Source organism: Ricinus communis, chromosome 5 (genome assembly GCF_019578655.1).
Source record: "Ricinus communis isolate WT05 ecotype wild-type chromosome 5, ASM1957865v1, whole genome shotgun sequence".
Classification (NCBI taxonomy): Eukaryota; Viridiplantae; Streptophyta; class Magnoliopsida; order Malpighiales; family Euphorbiaceae; genus Ricinus; species Ricinus communis.
The window spans coordinates 6,305,372-6,324,268 of NC_063260.1; the positions used below are offsets into that span (position 1 = coordinate 6,305,372).

General features: G+C 32.4%; 3 protein-coding genes across 8 annotated transcripts; 2 read left to right on the plus strand and 1 right to left on the minus strand.

The window, feature by feature from the left end:
- Positions 1 to 3,671: 3,671 nt before the first annotated feature.
- On the plus strand, positions 3,672 to 6,603 carry LOC8269753 (uncharacterized protein At1g65710). The gene is made up of 2 exons (XM_002530511.4): positions 3,672 to 5,246; positions 5,498 to 6,603. Exons 1-2 carry the CDS (start codon positions 3,939 to 3,941, stop codon positions 6,365 to 6,367), a joined length of 2,178 nt encoding a protein of 725 aa, XP_002530557.1. The 5' UTR covers positions 3,672 to 3,938; the 3' UTR covers positions 6,368 to 6,603.
- Positions 6,604 to 6,901: 298 nt separating this feature from the next.
- On the minus strand, positions 6,902 to 11,626 carry LOC8269752 (WAT1-related protein At3g02690, chloroplastic). Of its 6 annotated transcripts, none has more exons than XR_001536055.3 (8): positions 10,871 to 11,623; positions 10,601 to 10,648; positions 10,212 to 10,334; positions 8,516 to 8,665; positions 8,088 to 8,259; positions 7,857 to 7,917; positions 7,152 to 7,654; positions 6,902 to 6,963 (listed from the first exon to the last, which is right to left on the minus strand). XR_001536055.3 is itself a non-coding variant. In XM_015726223.3 (7 exons), the coding sequence occupies exons 1-7, from the start codon at positions 11,477 to 11,479 to the stop codon at positions 7,552 to 7,554; spliced, it is 1,266 nt and encodes a 421-aa protein (XP_015581709.1). In that variant the 5' UTR covers positions 11,480 to 11,623; the 3' UTR covers positions 6,996 to 7,551. The 6 variants fall into 6 exon arrangements, 3 of the variants coding, with proteins under 3 accessions (XP_015581709.1, XP_048230464.1, XP_015581711.1); XR_001536054.3 differs by having other exon boundaries at positions 7,139 to 7,654; XM_015726223.3 differs by lacking the exon at positions 6,902 to 6,963 and having other exon boundaries at positions 6,996 to 7,654.
- A 5,982-nt stretch (positions 11,627 to 17,608) lies between these two features.
- LOC8269751 (NDR1/HIN1-like protein 6) lies at positions 17,609 to 18,821 on the plus strand. Its single transcript, XM_002530509.3, has one exon. It carries the CDS (start codon positions 17,852 to 17,854, stop codon positions 18,611 to 18,613), a length of 762 nt encoding a protein of 253 aa, XP_002530555.1. The 5' UTR covers positions 17,609 to 17,851; the 3' UTR covers positions 18,614 to 18,821.
- The last annotated feature ends 76 nt before the right edge of the window (positions 18,822 to 18,897 follow it).

An 18,897-nucleotide genomic window follows, 5' to 3' on the forward strand; every position in this document is an offset into this window, starting at 1 on the left:
GGCATACAATTGTTTATCCCTTAGTGTTTATAGTACAATTCTCAAATGCTCAACATGCTCTTCCTTTAACCGCGAATACACCAAAATATCATCAATGAATACAATGACAAAGTTATCTAGATAAGGCTTGAATACTCTGTTCATCAAATCTATGAATGCAGCAGGAGCATTTGTTAACCCAAAGGGCATTACTAAGAATTCATAATGCCCATATCGAGTTCTAAACGTTGTTTTAGGCACATCTGCTTCCTTAATCTTTAGTTGGTGATACCCGGATCTCAAATCGATCTTTAAAAATACTCTAGCTCCTCGCAACTGATCAAACAAGCCATCATACATGGTAGGGGATACTTGTTGCATACAGTCACCTTATTCAGTTGTTTATAATCAATAAACAATCTCATGGTACTATCCTTCTTTTTCACAAATAGAACTGGTGCACCCCAAGGTGATATACTGGGTCTAATATAGCCTTTATCAAGTAACTCTTGCAATTGCACTTATAATTCTTTCAATTCTGCTGGAGCCATTCTATATGGAGCTTGAGAAATAGGAGTTGTCCCAGGCTGCAAATCAATACTAAACTCAACCTCTCTATCAGGTGGCAATCCTGGAAGTTCTTCAAGAAATACATCTGTAAATTCATTTACCACTAGAAGATTGTCAAGCTTTTGTCCCTCTTTTTATGTATCAATGACATATACCAAGAATGCTTCATACCCTTTTCTCATCATTCTTCTAGCTGTGAGTGTTGAAACCATACTATAATGCTCTGACCCCCTTTCACCTCTAAACATAATTTTACCACCAGCAGGCATCTGGAACTCTACCTTCTTCTTATAGCAATCAATCATTGCTTGATATTTGGTTAAAACATCCATGCCAAGGATCACGTCAAACATCTGTAATGAAGATGGTGCAACTGATGCTTCTTACATCCAGCACTTAGGTGATTATAGTTACTCTAAACTTTGGAAGTGTAACTTTAATAGTAGTGAATAAGTAAATGAGACGTCAATTACAAATATAAGATACTCTCTATTAGCGTAATGTAATTTGGGATTTTTTCTTAAAAAAAATCTATTAGTGAATAAAAGAATTGAATTTAGTGCACCATAATAAAATCATTAGTTATAAAACTAACTCATGCTCAAGAAAGTTTAAGTTTAATTTCTATTGTTAAATTATTAATCTTTTAATATCATATAAATGTTATTAATTTATTAAAAAAACTGAATAAGTGTTTTGATTAATTCTTTTATAACTAGTTATGACATGTGACTATAAATATATGTTCAATAACAATCCAACTCCACCAATAAACATATCTTTATATAATCGAGAAGAAAATAATTTCCATCAGTTCGCATTGGCAAGATTTAACAATCTTTTCATCTCGATACTTTTGATCCAAGCTAGGATTGTAATAATCAATTTGTCAAAGTTTGCATCTGCACTTGATTTTGGAGCACCAACGCCATTATAAGAGCTGCTACTGGGACTATATAAATTTTTGGATGGATGTGAAAATTAAATCATAAAAAGTGCAGAAAAGAAATTTTCAAGTTAGTGTTCTTGAATGGTATTGTTAACTAATGATTATTGTGTTAAACTAGTTTCGATAGAAGAAACTTACCATAATAAAATGGTGAAGTACATTGCCCATGGACCACAATTCAAAGCACATTTAGAAGTACACTTAGCTAAGGGTGGAGAAGTGTACAAGAACCGTGTTGGTACATGTGACGGCCCTACCCGAACTGGACCAACTAGCTAATTTTCTATCTTCACTTTCCTAGACCGTGGAGTCTAGCAACTCGAAGCTTTAACTGCTGCTACGTCTATTCTGATTCAACTCTAGACATCCTGCATAACACTGGTAGGGCAAAATAAGGGTGAGTAAAACTCAATGAGAGGATAAATAAATAACAAAGGGGAACATACAAGAATTGAAATAAACACATATATTACTATACCTTTTTTTAATACTTTTTTGCTGAAGAAAATACTGCTATCAGCCTGAACATAAATATTTGACAAAAAAATATTGTAGTTGGACAAATAAAATTTTATAAAACTATTTAAATAAAGAATAAGTTCAACATGCATTTGAATCTACAATTTCTTTTACTAATTTGAATTCAACTATCTACATAACTCGATCTAATATGAAAATATCGATACTAATTTAAATTATGATATCATACCAAGGAAAAATAAAAACAATTAAAATAAATAATTCAACAGAAACTAATACAGTTATAGTTGTATCTTACTGCTCCTTAGCAACTTTCGCCGCTTAGACGTCTCACCTTTGCAAACCTCAAAGTGCAAATAACTAGTCATACGCGTATAGACAATAAGCCCGCATATAGCACCACCTAGCATACGCCCTAAAAGGCGATGTGTATACCAAGTATTGTCCCAAAGATAATATATTGTGTTTACACCTGACGTCCAAGTTATGATCTCTGTTGACCTAAAGTGTAATCAATCTCTATTTTGATTCTAGCAACCAAATTAATTATCACTAACACCATGATTGAGTGTATATGTGATAGAGCATTAAAGAATAGACGAATTGGGCACGTTAGACTGTTCAACACGCCCTGCCCACACGCCCGTGCTGAGGAGCATAGTCAAAGTCAGAGAGCATGTTGAAATGCCTTACCTATGGCAAAAAGAAGTGATTTGTAACACGGTTTCTGAGAGTGACACAGTCCAGAAGTATGTCCGTGCTTAAAAGCACGGTCCAGATCCAAGCCATAGGTTTATAAAAACACATGAATTTTAATATCAAATGATAAGCAATTCGCCCTAGTGTTATCATAATCTAGAATAATTTATTGTTGCTAAAATAATGAAGGTGTTTGCCTCTTAAAAAAATTTTGCTTAAAAAAAGAAGTAAACTAGAAGATGTCAAATAGATAACCGATGGAATACTAAAAAGTAAGATTTCCTAATTGTATGAGTTTTATATTGATTTTTTTAATATCAACTAATAACTATTTTTAAATTACATTTTTTTATTTGACCCATATTATTTATACTAAAAATAACTAATAATAAAGTACCTCGCATTAGATTAATTTTCATATAATTTGATTTTTAAATTCATAATAGAGGATTATAATTTTAAATTATAATCAAAAGTTAAATGATTATGGAAAGAGAAATGTATAATGGTAGAATTTAAAAACTAACACTAAATGCCAGTAACACAGGTTTTATATATATATATATATATATATATATATATATATATATATATATATATATGATTGTTCAATATTATCAATATGAATGGTGGAGGAGAAAATAATTTTGCTAGGCAGAATTTAGGCATGAGTAACGGAATTTAATTAAGAAAAAAAAAACTCGTTAAATTGACCACACAGAAAGGGAGCCGTTAGAAGAAATTTGAATTGAAATGCAGAAAGATGGAAGAGATTCGAGAATAATGATTATATTAACAGAATGAATGTCGTTATTTAAATATAAATAATAAATAATAAGAAACTTTTTGTAGCTTGTGGGACGTCAGTTAGTGGGGACAGTCAAAAAACTTCATCTAACGGCTCTCTCTCACTTCTCCAACGGATCCATTTCTTTTTTTTTCTTTGAACTTCCCTTTAGATCTGCCATGTGCCCGCCCTCTCTCTCAAAAATTTGAAATTCTTTTTCTTCTGTATTAATAACCAAAAGAAAAACTTAAACGCTTTTGAAAATGTTTTCTTGAGAAACGTACCCCACTTCTCTCTCTCTCTCTCACTCTCACTCTTATCTATTACAAGAGCCAAATAATCATCAAATTCGACCTTTCCCTTTTACCGATTTGTTATCTTGGCTTACTTCAGTCCCTACTACATTCAGAACTCTATCTTTGTTTGTTTTGCTCTTCCTGTTCTTGCATTGGGTGGTCACTACCATTACCAGCAATGGGTAGCTGTTTAAGCAGAAAAAGGGAGTCTTCTTCTTCTTCTTCTCTGGACTTAGCTGCTCCTGTCTCTGTTGCAGCAAAAGAATCTATACTTGCTACATTCAAGTCGTTTGATGCTAATGAAGAAGTGAAAATCAAGAAGAAGGTAGCTGAGGAAGAGAAGGACAAGAAAGAAGTAGTGGTAGAAGAAGAAAATGCAGTCAAGAAAGAGATTTTTTTTATTAAACATAGAAAGAGTCATGATAAAGACAGAGCATTACCCTCCACTCCTACTGCTCAAAAGAATATGGCTTTGGCAGAAGACAGTGGTAATAGCACCAACACTACTGAGTTGGGTACTAGTAGTAATGTTAGTAATTTGGTGGTGAGGACTTCAAGTTGCACTAAAGAAGAAGTAGATGCTATTCTTATACAATGTGGAAGGCTTAGCAGGAGTAATTCCTCTGGAAAGGTTGCCTATTCAGGTAGAAAGTACTCCGGTTCCAAGAGGAGTTATGATTTAGATCAAGATCAAGATGTTGACCATCATCAGGTTGATGCTGCTGCTGCTAATTCCGATGCAAGAAAAAGAGGAAATGGCGGTTCGTATTGCAATGATGATGAAGATGATGAAATGGGTGGCGCTGAGAGAAGGCAACATAGACAACGCCATCGCCAGTCTGGCAGGCCTTCTCCTTCTTCTTCACAAGGAAGGAGAAGGACACCAAGTAGAGAAAGAGACCAGCGATCTGGTAGTAGAGAGAGAGGTAATGGAACCAACAGTAGTGGGAGAAGAGTGAGTAGATCGCCCGGTCGAAGATCAGAAACAAACCCTATTGCAAATCCTTCCAATGGTACTGGTAGTGACACTAGTAATAATAACAGGCCTGGCAAGAAGATGGTCTCAGTTCCTGCAACTGTATCTTCCTTGACAATGGATAAGAGCAACATTGGGGTTGAACCTCAAGCAGCGAATGGCGTTAAACGGATCTCTGTGAAGAGAAATGTTGGAGGTGGAGAGGCAGGTTCAAGAAGTGCCGCATCCCCTCGTTCTCAATCTCCAGCGAGAACGAATGCTAAGGGTGGTGGCTCTAATGAGAATAATCAGCAGCAGCCATCTCTTAGTCGTAGCTCTTCGAGAAAAGCAGAACAATCGCCTTATAGACGAAACCCATTGAGTGAAATTGACACAAATTCTCTTGTGTATGCACAAGCAACTGGCAACAACACTACTGCCAATAACAACAGCAACAGCAGAGCACAAACCAGAAACAAAGAACTTGAAGGAAAATTGATGGTAAAGGAATCTGTCAATGTACTAAATCAGGTATAACTTAATTTCGAATTATAACTATAATTTTCGTTGCTACATTGTTGCCTTATGTCATCTAGGAGAGTTCTACGTTTGCAGACTTCTTTTTTATTGCATAATGCAGAATGCATATGCATTAACAGAACAATTCTGGTTTGTGCAATTGCCCTGTTGCGAGCAGAATTTGATCTGTCTACACATTTTTCGACTGAACTTTCTATTTCCCATCTCTTGAGTCAAAATATGCATCTTTCTCTCTCTTTCAGGCTCAGATGCACAAGCCAAATGCTGAGGCAAACAGCAAAATTAATGCTCAAGGGAGTAATAAGGGAGTGAAAGAGCAAACTGTCACTGCGGAAGCCTCAGGAGCTGACTTGAAGCCTCAGACAGTAGCAAGAAGCAGGTCAGCAAGGAGATCCCGAGATCTAGACTTCAATCCTGAAACTTCGTTGAATCCGAATCCATCATATACTGCTCTATTGCTTGAAGACATACAGAATTTTCATCAAAAGAGCACAAACACGAACACAAACACCCCTTCATTCTCAGTTCCAGCATGTGTCACCAAAGCATGCTCCATTGTTGAAGCAGTTGCTGATCTCAACTCAACTACAAGCTCCAATCTTTCTTGTGCATTTAGTGATGAAAAAAGAAGCCCTACCACCGTGGTCAGTAATCTTGTCGGGAAGAAACTAGAGGAGGGTAAAGACCCTTTTGTAGAATCTGAAGTACTAGTCAATGATGATCTAATGGAGCCAAGTTTCCATAAGTATGTAACGGTGAGAAGAGGAGGCAACGGCAAGGGAACATCGAGTGTAGAAGATATGGATGGTCAAGAATCTTCGGGGAGTAACAGCTTTGTTGGTAGTAGCCAACAGCACTGGGGATACTCTACCTCTTCTTGGGAACCAAATTCAGCTGACTCAACTGATCGATGGACATCACGATCAAACACCAGAGATGAGGAAGAGAAGAGCCCACTTGGATTTCAGAAACATACATCATCTGAATCAGGCCGTGACATGGAAGAGGCAAGAAGAGGATTTAGTGGACAGAGAAATGGAATTGGTCGTGGAAGAGTTGGTTCTAGCAAAAATCTCAACTCAACTCCTATTGTTGCAGCTGCTTCAACATAAAAGGGCTAATGAGTTTTACAACCCCCACACCACGCCTCCCCCCCACCCCACCTTCTCGCTGTAGTGTTTCATCCACTGATGAATTTGTTGTTTTTCAAGTATGTAAAACATTTAGTTTGTTTTGATGGGTTGCAAAAGACTTTGCAACTTCTTTTTTTTATTGTTCTTTTCGTACTTATTGGTGGCCATGATATCATTTGCTCAAAGGAGATCTATTATAGCATAATTTCATTTTATTCTCATTAGCGTCCGTAAAATGCCTGATATAGCATAACTTCGTGTTACAAATATACAAAATTCAACGCGAATTATACAAAATTCTTACTATTATAAAAAATTCTTACTCAGTGTAGGTAAATAAATTCAGGTCTCATGGCAAAAATAAAAACTTAAGTCTTCAGAATTCCTTTTCACAAGCAAAATGATTCCACGCGCAAATTCTGATGTTTGTGTCCACACGTCGGCCACTGGATGTGCACCATTTATTATTGCCTACATCTCCATGTGGACATGGAATCATATTCAAATTTATAATTATATCCAAGACAGAATCAACATTTTCATTTCCCAGGTTAGCAGATGCGTTTGCTTCCTGTCTATATACAAAAAGAAAAACAAAAAAACCAAAAAAAAAAAAACAAGAACTTAGCAATTAGGATTATTTTCAACAAAAATACCTTGAACAAATGCACAGACCTTTCCAGACTAATGCAGTTTTTAGAACCTTTTTGCTATATTAAAAAAATTCTAACATGATAACAAGGAGATTACCCTGACAGCATACCCTATTAATCAGCTTCATCAGTTTACCCGTATACATGGTCGTAAGAAAGGTTCCAAGTTTTTTTCAGCAGTCAAAATGCAGGCCCTCACCATCCCCGAAACTGATCGTCCCATGGACGCCTCATTATATCATTGCATAACTTGGTCAATTCTGAATCATATGTAGCCCCAGGAGGTCCCAACTATAAGAAGCTCCTAACCCTTGTGCAGAGCATTGCCATTAGTTAAACCCACAGTCGAGTATAACTGATATCTGTTTTTATGAATTGCACTCTAAGTTACAGATCCATGCCATTTACATGCTGCAGCATAGAGGTCTAGAGCCTAGAGCATTGTGCGTAGACTTGACTATATACATGTTCTCTTTTTGTGTCTCTATTTAACCTTACAGACCAAGGGCTTCATTCCATACTGCTACGATAATTAACCATGTATATTGCTACCAAAGTAACAGCAGCTCCAAACAGTTGCAAGGGTGAGAAGGTCTCACCGAGATATAGAAACCTGTAGTTCAAAATCCAATAGGAAAAAATAAATCAACAAAAGAATATGGAAGTTGTATAAATAAGGCAACATTCATCATTAACTAGTCCTACATTCTGTTCGATTCATCTTTAGTCTAAACATACAATTCAGTAGACAGTACAAGTCAAAAGTTCCTTCTCTTAATCCTTCTCTTAATCTCGTTCTGAAAGATAGATCTTACCCAAAAATTGAAGCAAACATTGGGGTTAAAAAGGTGAGGGAACTGAGTTTTGTCAGGCTACCTGTAATAAAACAGAAAACACATATCAGTTCTGGAAGCAAAATTCAAAATAATATTTGGCGCTCTTTGGAGTGCCATTACCATTTTAGATTTAGTTATTGAAAGCAAACCACGAGAAAGATGATAGACAACCAAAAAGAAAAAGGATAGAATTTCAGCATAGACTGCAACCTTTTGTTGCACTGTAGAAGAATACACCATAACTGATAGCACTTCCAAAAATAGAGGTATAAAGGAGTGCTGCTATGTCACTCACTGTAAGCTCCTGGAGACTCCCATTAAACAAAGGATCATGATTGAGAATAGAGATTACTGTAAGAGGGAGACCACCAATAACCATGTGCTGCAACGAAAATACACACCTGTCAATTTCTTTTCTTTTCCCTACACTTCATTGTCAAACTAAAACAAGGCAATTGAAATTCTACAACAGAATTCACACCAATCCTGTCTATTTCCAGTATGATACATCTGAATTACAATCATGGACAAGCTGCTGTCTACTTAAAAATTCGAAGGCGATTTATGATGCAATGATAAGTTACGGAGATTATCATCTTGAAAAGATCAATAAGCTGATTGCTACCCAAATAACCTACCCATCCAGTTGCCATAACAGGATCGGAGTACTTAGTAACCCAGCGGACCATGACTGTGCCTACTGCCATGCTCTGAGCAGCAAGAAGCATCCACCACTCTCCACTTCCCCATAAAGAAAAATTACTTTGGTCAATAGAAAGAGCAGGTACCTATAGAATAAACCACAACACCACTCAAATAATATAACTATTATACTTGTAAAAGAGAATGTTAACATTGAAAAATTGAGGTTCCCATATCATCACTTCAGACATGATTTCAGAACAGGGCTACAACTATAACTGATATGTGAGATATAGACCATAACAACATTTAAGAGTATCCACAACTATAAAATTTCTCCAAATTTGATATCTTTTCACCACCACTAATCCTTAGATAACGTACACTTTGTTCCCCCAACTTTTAGTTGGAAAACCTTTCAGCATTTCTGTTATAAACTGAAGCAACTTTAGAAGTCAATTACCATATTACTCAAGTCCTAATGTTGCTTGAGCCCTTATATTCCTACTATTTAGTACTTTGGAATTCAGAGAACTTGCTACGTAACTAGTCCAGTTCAATCCAGATATTCAGTTGCCATTATAGTTTGTGATTGCAAACTTCTCCAAGTGTAATTATGTCATTTCTTGCTTCTATTTTGTTTGTCCTGACCCACATTCAGTTGTGAATTTCTGCAAGGCTCCCAAAACTCATCAAGCAAACAGAAACTGCTATCCCAGTTGAAACAATAAATTTTCATAAAATAATAAGCACTTTTCTTTAATCTCAAAGTAAAAGAAAGAAATACACTCAAGTATACTATAATTGGATGCCAATATAAAACAGAACTCTTAATAACCAACTACAGAATGGAAACCGATTTTAGGATTTACATTTCAATTTCATCTTCAAAGGTGTTGGGATGGTGTCTTGTGGACTAGTGAGTTCATGCATTGTTTAATGAAATCTAAACATCTAACATTAAGTAGGATAAATTCCGATACCTTGCTATTTTACTAGGGAATCTGTTGTCTATTCATTATAGTTGAAAGACATCAAGACCATAAGCTTATGTGAATATATAGGTAAATCGAGATTTCTATGCATCAAGTTTCACATTCTGACATATTATCTCAAGTATCACAGTGCTCTCTGAAATGTAAAACAATGGAAATGCTGTAATCATGCACTATAGAAATAGTAATAACATATGGTAAAATATTTTGCATAATAACATATCCTTCTTAAAAGGACTGGTGGCAGGTGTTAACTTTTCCAGAACATAGATCGATTCAAGAACTGTTGTAACATAAACACCTTATAGAACTCAATTTGATCATAATTTGAGTGAAAGAAAAAGAAGAAAAAAGAAAAGAAAAAGAAATCTTTACAAGCATCTCATATGCAGCTGGACTAGTATCAAGTGCATAACAAATGCCACCGGGAATTAACCGAAAAACTATTAAGCCTTTGAATTTTCCCCCTTCCTTTTTGGTATGAATATTCCCTCTTCCTTTTTGGTTAGTTAGATGCTTAATAGTTCCCAAATTAATTTTAGATTCAAAGTAAACTGCTCGGGACTCCTATAAATTAGCCAATTTGCATGCACATCAAGTATCAGCTTGTGTCTGCTAAATAGAAAGAATAAATAAATAAATAAAAGAAAGACACATCATCTTTATAAGTACAACAATCAGGATTTCAAGTGCTGACCTCAAGAAGTAGAAGTCCTACAACACCAAGTACAAGACCTCCAGCTCCAACTAATCCAATGGATTCACCAAATAACAGGGCTGCAAGTACAGCCACTGTTAGAGGTTGCGAGTCAATTATGACCTGCAGTAACCAGAAGCTCTGAATTATGCCCTCAAGTGTTCTTGTAGAAGGAGATATTATAGATAACTTGCAGCTGAAAATGTTGAGAAACTAATAGGCAGTCCGAATCCCTAACATAAATATCATTCCTACTCTATTATACCCTAAGAACCAAATTTGTGAAGCCAAAGAGAAGAACGTAAAGTTCCTAAGTAGCAACAAGAAATATGAAAGTTAAATTTCATTAGATGCGAAAAAAATTAAACTATTTGAAAAAGAAAACATACACTGCCTAAACCAGCAGATGTCCTCTGCAATCCTTCAGCAAGAAATCCCTGTTACACCATTAATATAAATCAGACCCAATAAAGATCAACAAGAGGAACGATGACATATTCAGGTACATGGTTAAGTAGAACATACAAATTCATAAACTGTGATTTCTACCAAACCAACTATTTGGATAAGAACATTTTGCAGATAAAAATTTAACTTAAATCCATCTATTCCACCACAAATAATTGCATTAAAGACACACACAAACACAAGAGTGTAACCTGAAAGAAAGTGGCATCAACAAGCCCAAAAAGAAAGATGGAGAGCCAAGCATTGAACCCAGAAGGGAAAGGCCTATCTTTATAAGCAGCAAAAGCAATCAATATTAACCCAGCAGGAATAAGCCGAAAAGCAGCCACAAAGAAAGGTCCAGTAAGAGGAAGAACCTCCTTCATCGCCACCATAGCCGTACCCCAAAAGAAGAATGGAGAAACCAATACTCCATTCTCCACCACCATTTCTAACAAATCATCCCTTTTCGATTCTCTTTCTTCTCTTCCTTGTTCCACTGCGGTTGTTTCTGTTGATGACATTGTACCATTGCTGCTACTTTCGGAAGATATGAGGCACTCCACGTCCAGGCCCGTCCCCACACAATCAAGATCAGTAGAATCTGACGACGTAGATTCTAGTCCTACGTTTCTACTGCTAGTGGTGCAGTTGGCAATGAAATTTGGCCTTCTTCTTGTTGTTCTTGTACTGTCAGTAATAGTGTGAGAAGAAATAGGAGATGGGTATTTGAAAAGACGATTATAAGGTGGTGGAGAGATATGAAGCAAAGAGAATTTGACTGAAAGATTATTGGGTAATGAAGGAGAGAGCAGCTTCATGGTTTCCCCTGCTACTTGTGTTTTCTTTGTTTTTTCTCACTTGTTTTCAGTAACAACAGTAAGAACTAAGCTCGCTTCTGTAATCAGTGTAAAGAGAAAGGTCACCGACGAATGGCAAATGAAGTGTACACGTAACGCCCTTATGGATTTGAAATCAGACTTGCAAAATTTACAGCCAACTTCCACAAAACTTTGGTCCTATCCGTGTTTAGTGTCTAAATTTAGGGAGAAGGTACGTTATTGTCCCTAATGTTTGGCCCGTGGTGCAGATATGCCCCTCATATTATTTTAGGGATGTTTTACTTTAAAAAACATGTTTTTAAGGTTAAATTGGGCCCTCCTTTTAATGCTTATTAAGGTTAAAAATATTAATATTATTTTTTAGATGAGATGGCATAAGTAGGTTTGACATGTTAGCTAAAAAGGTAGTTGTGTCTGACATTAGGCGGGAAGTTTGTTTGCTTTAATAAAGAATAAAAGTTCCCTGAATGACAAAAAGAAGTCCTCAAATCTTCTTTTCCTATTTCTAACCCTAAGTCTTAAAGTAATTACCTAATCATTCCACCATTTTCATTGAAGTAAGATCAAAAGGAAGGGTTCACTTGGAATTCAAGTTAGTTGGCAAAAGCGATATTGGCAAAAGCAATAGGTGAGTTACCATGTGAATGCATAAATGGTGGGCACCAAAAGAAAAAATGTGTTTAGTGACGCCAAATAGTCATGGATAACAGTCGTTGCGAAATAGCGACGGCTAGTGATGGCAAATTACCGATGAACTACAAGACTTCGATAAATGAAGCGTGAAGTTTTGGAGCTAATAATAGTGGTGCTATATCAATAATTTAGCAACGTCATATAGTGACAGCATACTATCCCTTACTAATTTTTCGCAAAAAGAAGATAGGAGTTTTTGGCACTTAGGAATTACTCTTTAGCAACGGAAACAATCTTCATTAGGCATTTAGCGACACTTGGCAGGTCGTCGCTATATTTTACCGTTAGCGACAAATGTTATTGTTGCTAAATTATTCCAATGAAATATATTATTGTTCTGGCGTCATATAGTAGATGAAAAGAAATATGTCATTACTAAATTATTTAATGAGACGATACATTTACTATTATACCTAAAATTTATGGACGTACTGTCTATAAGTAAATTTTAGGCATAATATCATACTTTCTCCTTTCTCTCCCTTCTCCTTCACTCTCTCTCTCTCTCGATCCCCTCTCCCTCACTCCTTCCCTCTTTTCCTCTAATCGGTGAAGTCGTCGTCGGTTCTGCCTTCTTTTATCATCAATAAGTTGTTAAATTTTTCTTAGTTTAATAAAGTTTTGATTAATTTAACTTTTTTAGATTTTTTATCTGTCATCCCCTCCTCTGTCATTCCTATAATCATTTTGAGCTGATAAGTGGCTTTTTAAGGGGTAATTACTTCTTACCCCTTAATTCTTACTCCAATACACGAGTTACTCCCGTGTCGATTTTATTATATTAACTTCCATTTATGTTTTTACAAAATTTACTATTACCCCTTTCTGTCCAAAGTCAATGCAGTCAAAAAATTAAATTGATAAATAAGATTACAATTTAATTCTTGAAATTTTTATTAAATATTAAAATCATTCAAAATTAATCATTTTATCAAATTCGAGTAAAATCTTCATTTTACCATAGTTTAATTTTAATGTCTATCAAAATAATAATAAAAATAGACATTTCTATCTATAAATATGAATTCTGTTTTAATAATTCAAACTAAATTACATACTAATTTGATAATGTTGATCTACTTATAAGTATTCTAAAATATTTAAATTTTAAAATTAAATTATGCTAAAATTTAGAGTAAGTAAAAATAATAATTAATTAATTTTGTTAAATACTAAAATTAACTTATTGTATAACTAACTATTACTCATACTAAAATTAATAATTTCACTCTAATATGGTAAAAAAATTATTTTTGGATGAATTTCATATTTGGTTAAAGTTCAACAACTAAGTTATAATTTTATTTTTATTTTAGTCTTTTAACTAAATTGACTTTGGAAGCAGGAGATTATTAATCATTACAAGAAAAACTGAAATTAGCTGCCTCAATTTTTATCGCTATACTTCTGCAAATATATAACAGTAAATATACAAGTCGCTACTGAAAATATATTATTGTAAGTAAATTGCAGTAAAATTTAAATTGCTTCCAAAAGAATGTACTATTTTGAGGCATAGAATTTAAATTTATGTATAATTTTATAATTTTTTCTATTAATTTATTAATTAATAAATTACAGTCTAACTAAACATTCATTATAATCCTAAAAGAATAACATATTACTAATAAATTAGTTTTATAATTAGATAATAATTATTTTAAAAAATAGCATATTAATTAAATTTTAATTTTATATCAACTAATAAATAGTTTTTTAATTAGATAATAATTTTAATTATAAAAAAAAAATTTTTAACAAATTAGTTATGCGTTATAGTTGAGGTAATACACTTTTATAAATAAAATTTTATAGAGAAGATAAATTTTAACTAAAACAATGAATTTTCTAACTTATTAGAATTTTTAATGTCTTAGCATTCTGTAATTATTACTAGAATAAAACAAAATTAATATTTATATAAATCAATGCTACTTTTCTAGGTTATAACCGGTGGAAGTTACTCTCTTCCTGTAATTCACCTAATTCTAACTAATCTTATAATTTTAACATTTGAAAGAAAATAAAATAAGAGAAAAGAACAGCTAGATTATCCTTTTTCTTTTTCTTTTTTTCTAAATCTTTTTGAAAATTGTTTAACCTTGATTATCCTTTTTAAGTCTTCTATATATTGTGGTTTAGATCAATTAAATAAATATATAATAGATAATGAAAAATAATAAGAATTTTAGTGAGATGGTGACATAAAAAAATTCAAATAGAGTAAAATATATTTATAATCTGTAAAGAAATAATTTTCACATAATAATAAAAAAATTAAGGTTTTAATTTGAATTAGTTATAAATAAAATTAAATTCTCTATTATGAAAAGATTATAAATTTGTTTGAATCTTATTTTTTTATATAGTTATTTTGAAAATCAAAATCATAAATGACTTAATTTTTCTGGTCATAGAAAGCCAACTATTCATAAACCACATAATAAAAATAATAATAGTTGTTATCTAAATTTAAATATTAAAAATAATAAAGACAGTTAATTTTTTATATATTTTTTTACCATAAAATCGATAATTTTACAGCAGATAGTGGGTGAAAATATGTATAATTTTTTAATTTTTTAATATAAAAATTAAAATTATCTCAAATTATGAAAATTATTGTAAATAGCCTCAATATTTTATTTTTCACTTAATTAACATTATTTAATTATATATTATAAAGTGTGAGCGCCTCAAATAAAGATGTGATCTGCCTTATACGAAAGTCAAGAAAATTAGGTACGGAGAACTTGTCCACGCATACATTTTGCTAATGCAACAAGTAAAATAAAGAAAACAAAAAGGATGCAAAATCTGTATATTTTGGCAATTTGCAGAAAGGGACACTTGTTTAATACATTGACGTGGCAAATTACAGGACTTTTTCAATGTTTTTTTGCATTATATTTGTTAATACATTTTTTTAATGTACCTGGAGCTTTTAATATATAGTTTAATGCAGGTATTGACCAAACATTTTCTTATTAGGCTTCTATTCTTCCACTTCTCTAATAGTGGTTCTTGAAATCTATTTGTATTTCAAGTGACGTTTTCAGAACAGAATAGTGACAATGGCAGGTGGGGGAAGAAAAGAAAAAAATAATAATAAAAAATTAATTATTTATCGGTACATTACATTGTATTGTTATACAAAAGATTTGATATAATCATCAAAATTTATAATAATTTATTATATTATAGAAAATAATGATAATTATTTTTAAGTATCTTTTTTAGTAAAAGTTCTATTATAAATTTTCAATAATTAAACATGTTAAAATATTTGTAATATATTTAAAATAAATTCATATCAATTAATTTGTTAAAAATATATTACTAATGCTATTTTCATATTAGAAATCATTTTATGATTAGAAAATTAATTGATTATTTAATATGATATTAAAAAATTACAATTATTATTTTATCATATTACAATTATTATTTTATTAGAAAAGTAACTTATTAATTAATAAATTAATTATATATCAATGTATTAAAAATAAAGATATCAAATTATTCTTTTATTTATTAATATTAAATATAGATATCAAAAACTTTTTGCATCTTAATTATTTTATATATATATGGGTTGTTTAATACTTATAATAGAAGATGCCATTAGTATTTAATATTTAATAAATATGATCTAAAAGAGTAATGGATAAAGTGTCGACATTTTAATTTAATTTGGTATTATTATGTTCCTTATAGAATAACGTAAAGATAAAGCCTGGAGGAGTGAAAGCAGCCCTGACCATCGTGTTATTTGCTTCAATTAATTTGGACATTGTTTGCATAAAGTAAAAGTAGCAAAACCAAAATATATTGGCTTAGATAGCTATTGTTGACTTGGGAAACTTGCTTAATTCGGTTGCCTATCGATTTCCTGGAACAGAATCTCGCACTGTGTTCACATCTTATATATGTATATTAATATTGTATAAGGAAAAACTCCGAAGGACTTCTTCAGTATATACAAGTATTGGATCATTGTTAAATTGAAAATTCAATGTGGAAGCATGTCAAATTGATATCTCAGAGTTGTGATGAGGATATTGGTAGCCAACCAAGTTTCCCACTCAGGATATATATTTACTTATTGCCAAAAGGACCTATATTCTTGTGACATTTGTTGTTACCTGGGCTCTCTTACTCAAAGAAGCTTCTTAGTGTGGATCATTGTTCTTGTGATCAATGTTATAATAATTAATTTTAAGTCGGAGATTAATTAGAATAAGAATTATTCTCTTTAAATTAATTGAAAATCCAACGGGTCCAAAGCAGCTTAATATAGGGAACACTCACCAAAAAGTGACAATTTACTTATACTCTAAAAAGTTGAATAGGAAAATAATTCTTTTATTTACATAAAATAAAAGTAATGATAATCTTATAAAAAATAGCAGTATCTCTCATCTAAATTGGGTTCAAATATAGATAATAGGTAGTCGTTGAACACTTTTTTTTATTTTCTTTTTACTGCAGTCGACATCTTTTCTTTGTCCTTCAAAGTAATTCATTTTCACTTTTTCTCTTTTTCTCCAGTTATAATGTATAACTAATTATATTTTTATTTCATTTATAAGATCTCTCATAATCTTAATAAATTTTAAAAAATAATGACATACAAAAATGTATGAACTAAAGTTTTAATGTTTAGAAATAAATTAAGATTTTCTATCAATAAAAATAAAATTATTTTAGTTTATGCTAGATTTACTATTTTGAGTTATTTATTAATAAAATATTATGCATTTTTCTTTTATTTTATCTTTTGTTTTTATAAGAGTTTGTTTGTTTGTTTTTCATCATGGGAATTAGAATGTTTTTAAATTTGATATTCGAAAGATCAGACTCGTTAAAAAATTAGTTAAATAATAATGAAATTAATTTATGATTTAATATATCAATTGAGTGAAATGTATTTTTTACCGGTACGTCAAATACAGCCAAAATATTATATATAACTATTATATCAACACCGATTAATGAAACGTAAAGGAGAAACTCGTTTTTTACAATACAATTAGTATGTATCTTTTGTACACCTTTACTTATTTGTTACAATTTATATTTATTAATTATTAATAAAAGATTTTTTAATTTAAAAAATAATAATTTTATTAATACTTTTTTTTGTGAAGGTTGAAAATTATAAAATTTTCAACAATTAACTTATATTAATATTTAAAATAGGAGTATTCGAATTTAACAATTTTATACACTAAAAATTAATCGCGGGACGCGTATTTATATTTTCTTTCTAAGGTTTTGAGGAAGCTAATTAACCAAATAAAAAGAACACACAACTGCTATGTGGTGCCATTTTTATGGCACGTGTCAAAATCTAGCATAAGCAAGAAGTTCCGTAGCATTTAAAATAGAGACAAACGCGTAGGGAGTTTGAAAAGAGAGGCATGTGAAACTCCCCTGTTCAGAAACTGCATATCAAAGTCAAATAAAGGAAGCTTCAATTGTGACCTAATCACAATTCTCTCTCAACAAAAGGACTTTACTTATAAAACCTGCATCAATTACCAACATAAAGAAGAAATCAAAAGCTTTTCACAAAACAAGAAGAAGAGACTGCCCTCAACTGTTAGGCCCTGTTTGGTATCAAAGTTCTTGAGTTCCAATACATCAGATATACCAATGGCAGATCAACAGAGAATCCATCCAGTCACACATGATGTAGAGGCACCGCAGACACCAACAGTCCCATTAATGCCAAGAAACTCATCCAAATCCGATCAAGGCGATCCGGCCGCCCAGCAATATCCTCCTTTTCAACGTACTTTTCCAGTGAAGCACTCGAAACCACCCAAGAAAAGAAGCTGTTGCTGCAAGTGCTTGTGTTGGACACTCAGTCTTCTCTTGATCCTTATAGTAGTCATCGGAATAATCATCGGAATATTATACCTTGTATTCCGTCCGAAGCTACCGGATTTTTCAATCGACAGATTGCAAATAACCCAGTTCAATCTGAGTTCCGATTCAAGCTTATCTGCTGCATTTGATGTCACTATTACAGCAACGAATCCGAACGAGAAAATAGGTATATATTATGAAGGAGGAAGCCATATAGGCGTATGGTATTCAGGGACCAAACTATGTGAAGGGTCACTTCCAAAATTTTATCAGGGTCATGAGAATACAACTGTCCTGAATGTGCCATTGACAGGACATACACAAGATGCAGCTGGGTTGCTAACTTCTCTTCAGCAACAGCAACAAGCAACTGGAATCATTCCTTTGAACCTTAGGGTTAAGCAGCCTGTAAGAATTAAACTTGGGAAATTGAAGCTTTTTGAGATCAAGTTCTTGGTTAAATGCAAGCTAGATGTTGATAGTTTATCTACTAATAATGATATTAGTATTAGAAACAGTAGCTGTAAGTTTAGCCTTAATCTATAATTTAAGTTCTTTAATTTTTTTTTTCTATGTAATATATATTGCCCATAGGCAGATGCTTCTTCTTTTTTTTTTTTCCTTCGAGATTTTTCTTTATTGTTCATAAAGTGGAGGATTATTTATGCTATTTTCCTCCCTCCATGATATTATTACATATATAGACTTGTATTTTATTACATTTATTAAAGCATATATACATTTTTTTCATATACATATAATTGCAATTCTATATATACTGTTTTTCTTTATATATATGCATATATGTAAAGGCCATAAGATATTCTTTC

Bases quoted from the DNA above. Each gene is read 5' to 3' on its own strand.
- LOC8269753 (XM_002530511.4), top strand. From the start codon at position 3,939: ATGGGTAGCTGTTTAAGCAGAAAAAGGGAGTCTTCTTCTTCTTCTTCT. The intron at 5,247-5,497 runs GTATAACTTAAT...TCTCTCTTTCAG, and splicing joins CTGTCAATGTACTAAATCAG to GCTCAGATGCACAAGCCAAA.
- LOC8269752 (XM_015726223.3), bottom strand. From the start codon at position 11,479: ATGAAGCTGCTCTCTCCTTCATTACCCAATAATCTTTCAGTCAAATTC. The intron at 10,335-10,600 runs GTATGTTTTCTT...TGGTTACTGCAG, and splicing joins CATCTGCTGGTTTAGGCAGT to GTCATAATTGACTCGCAACC. The intron at 7,918-8,087 runs GTTGCAGTCTAT...GTTTTATTACAG, and splicing joins CTTCTACAGTGCAACAAAAG to GTAGCCTGACAAAACTCAGT.
- LOC8269751 (XM_002530509.3), top strand. From the start codon at position 17,852: ATGGCAGATCAACAGAGAATCCATCCAGTCACACATGATGTAGAGGCA.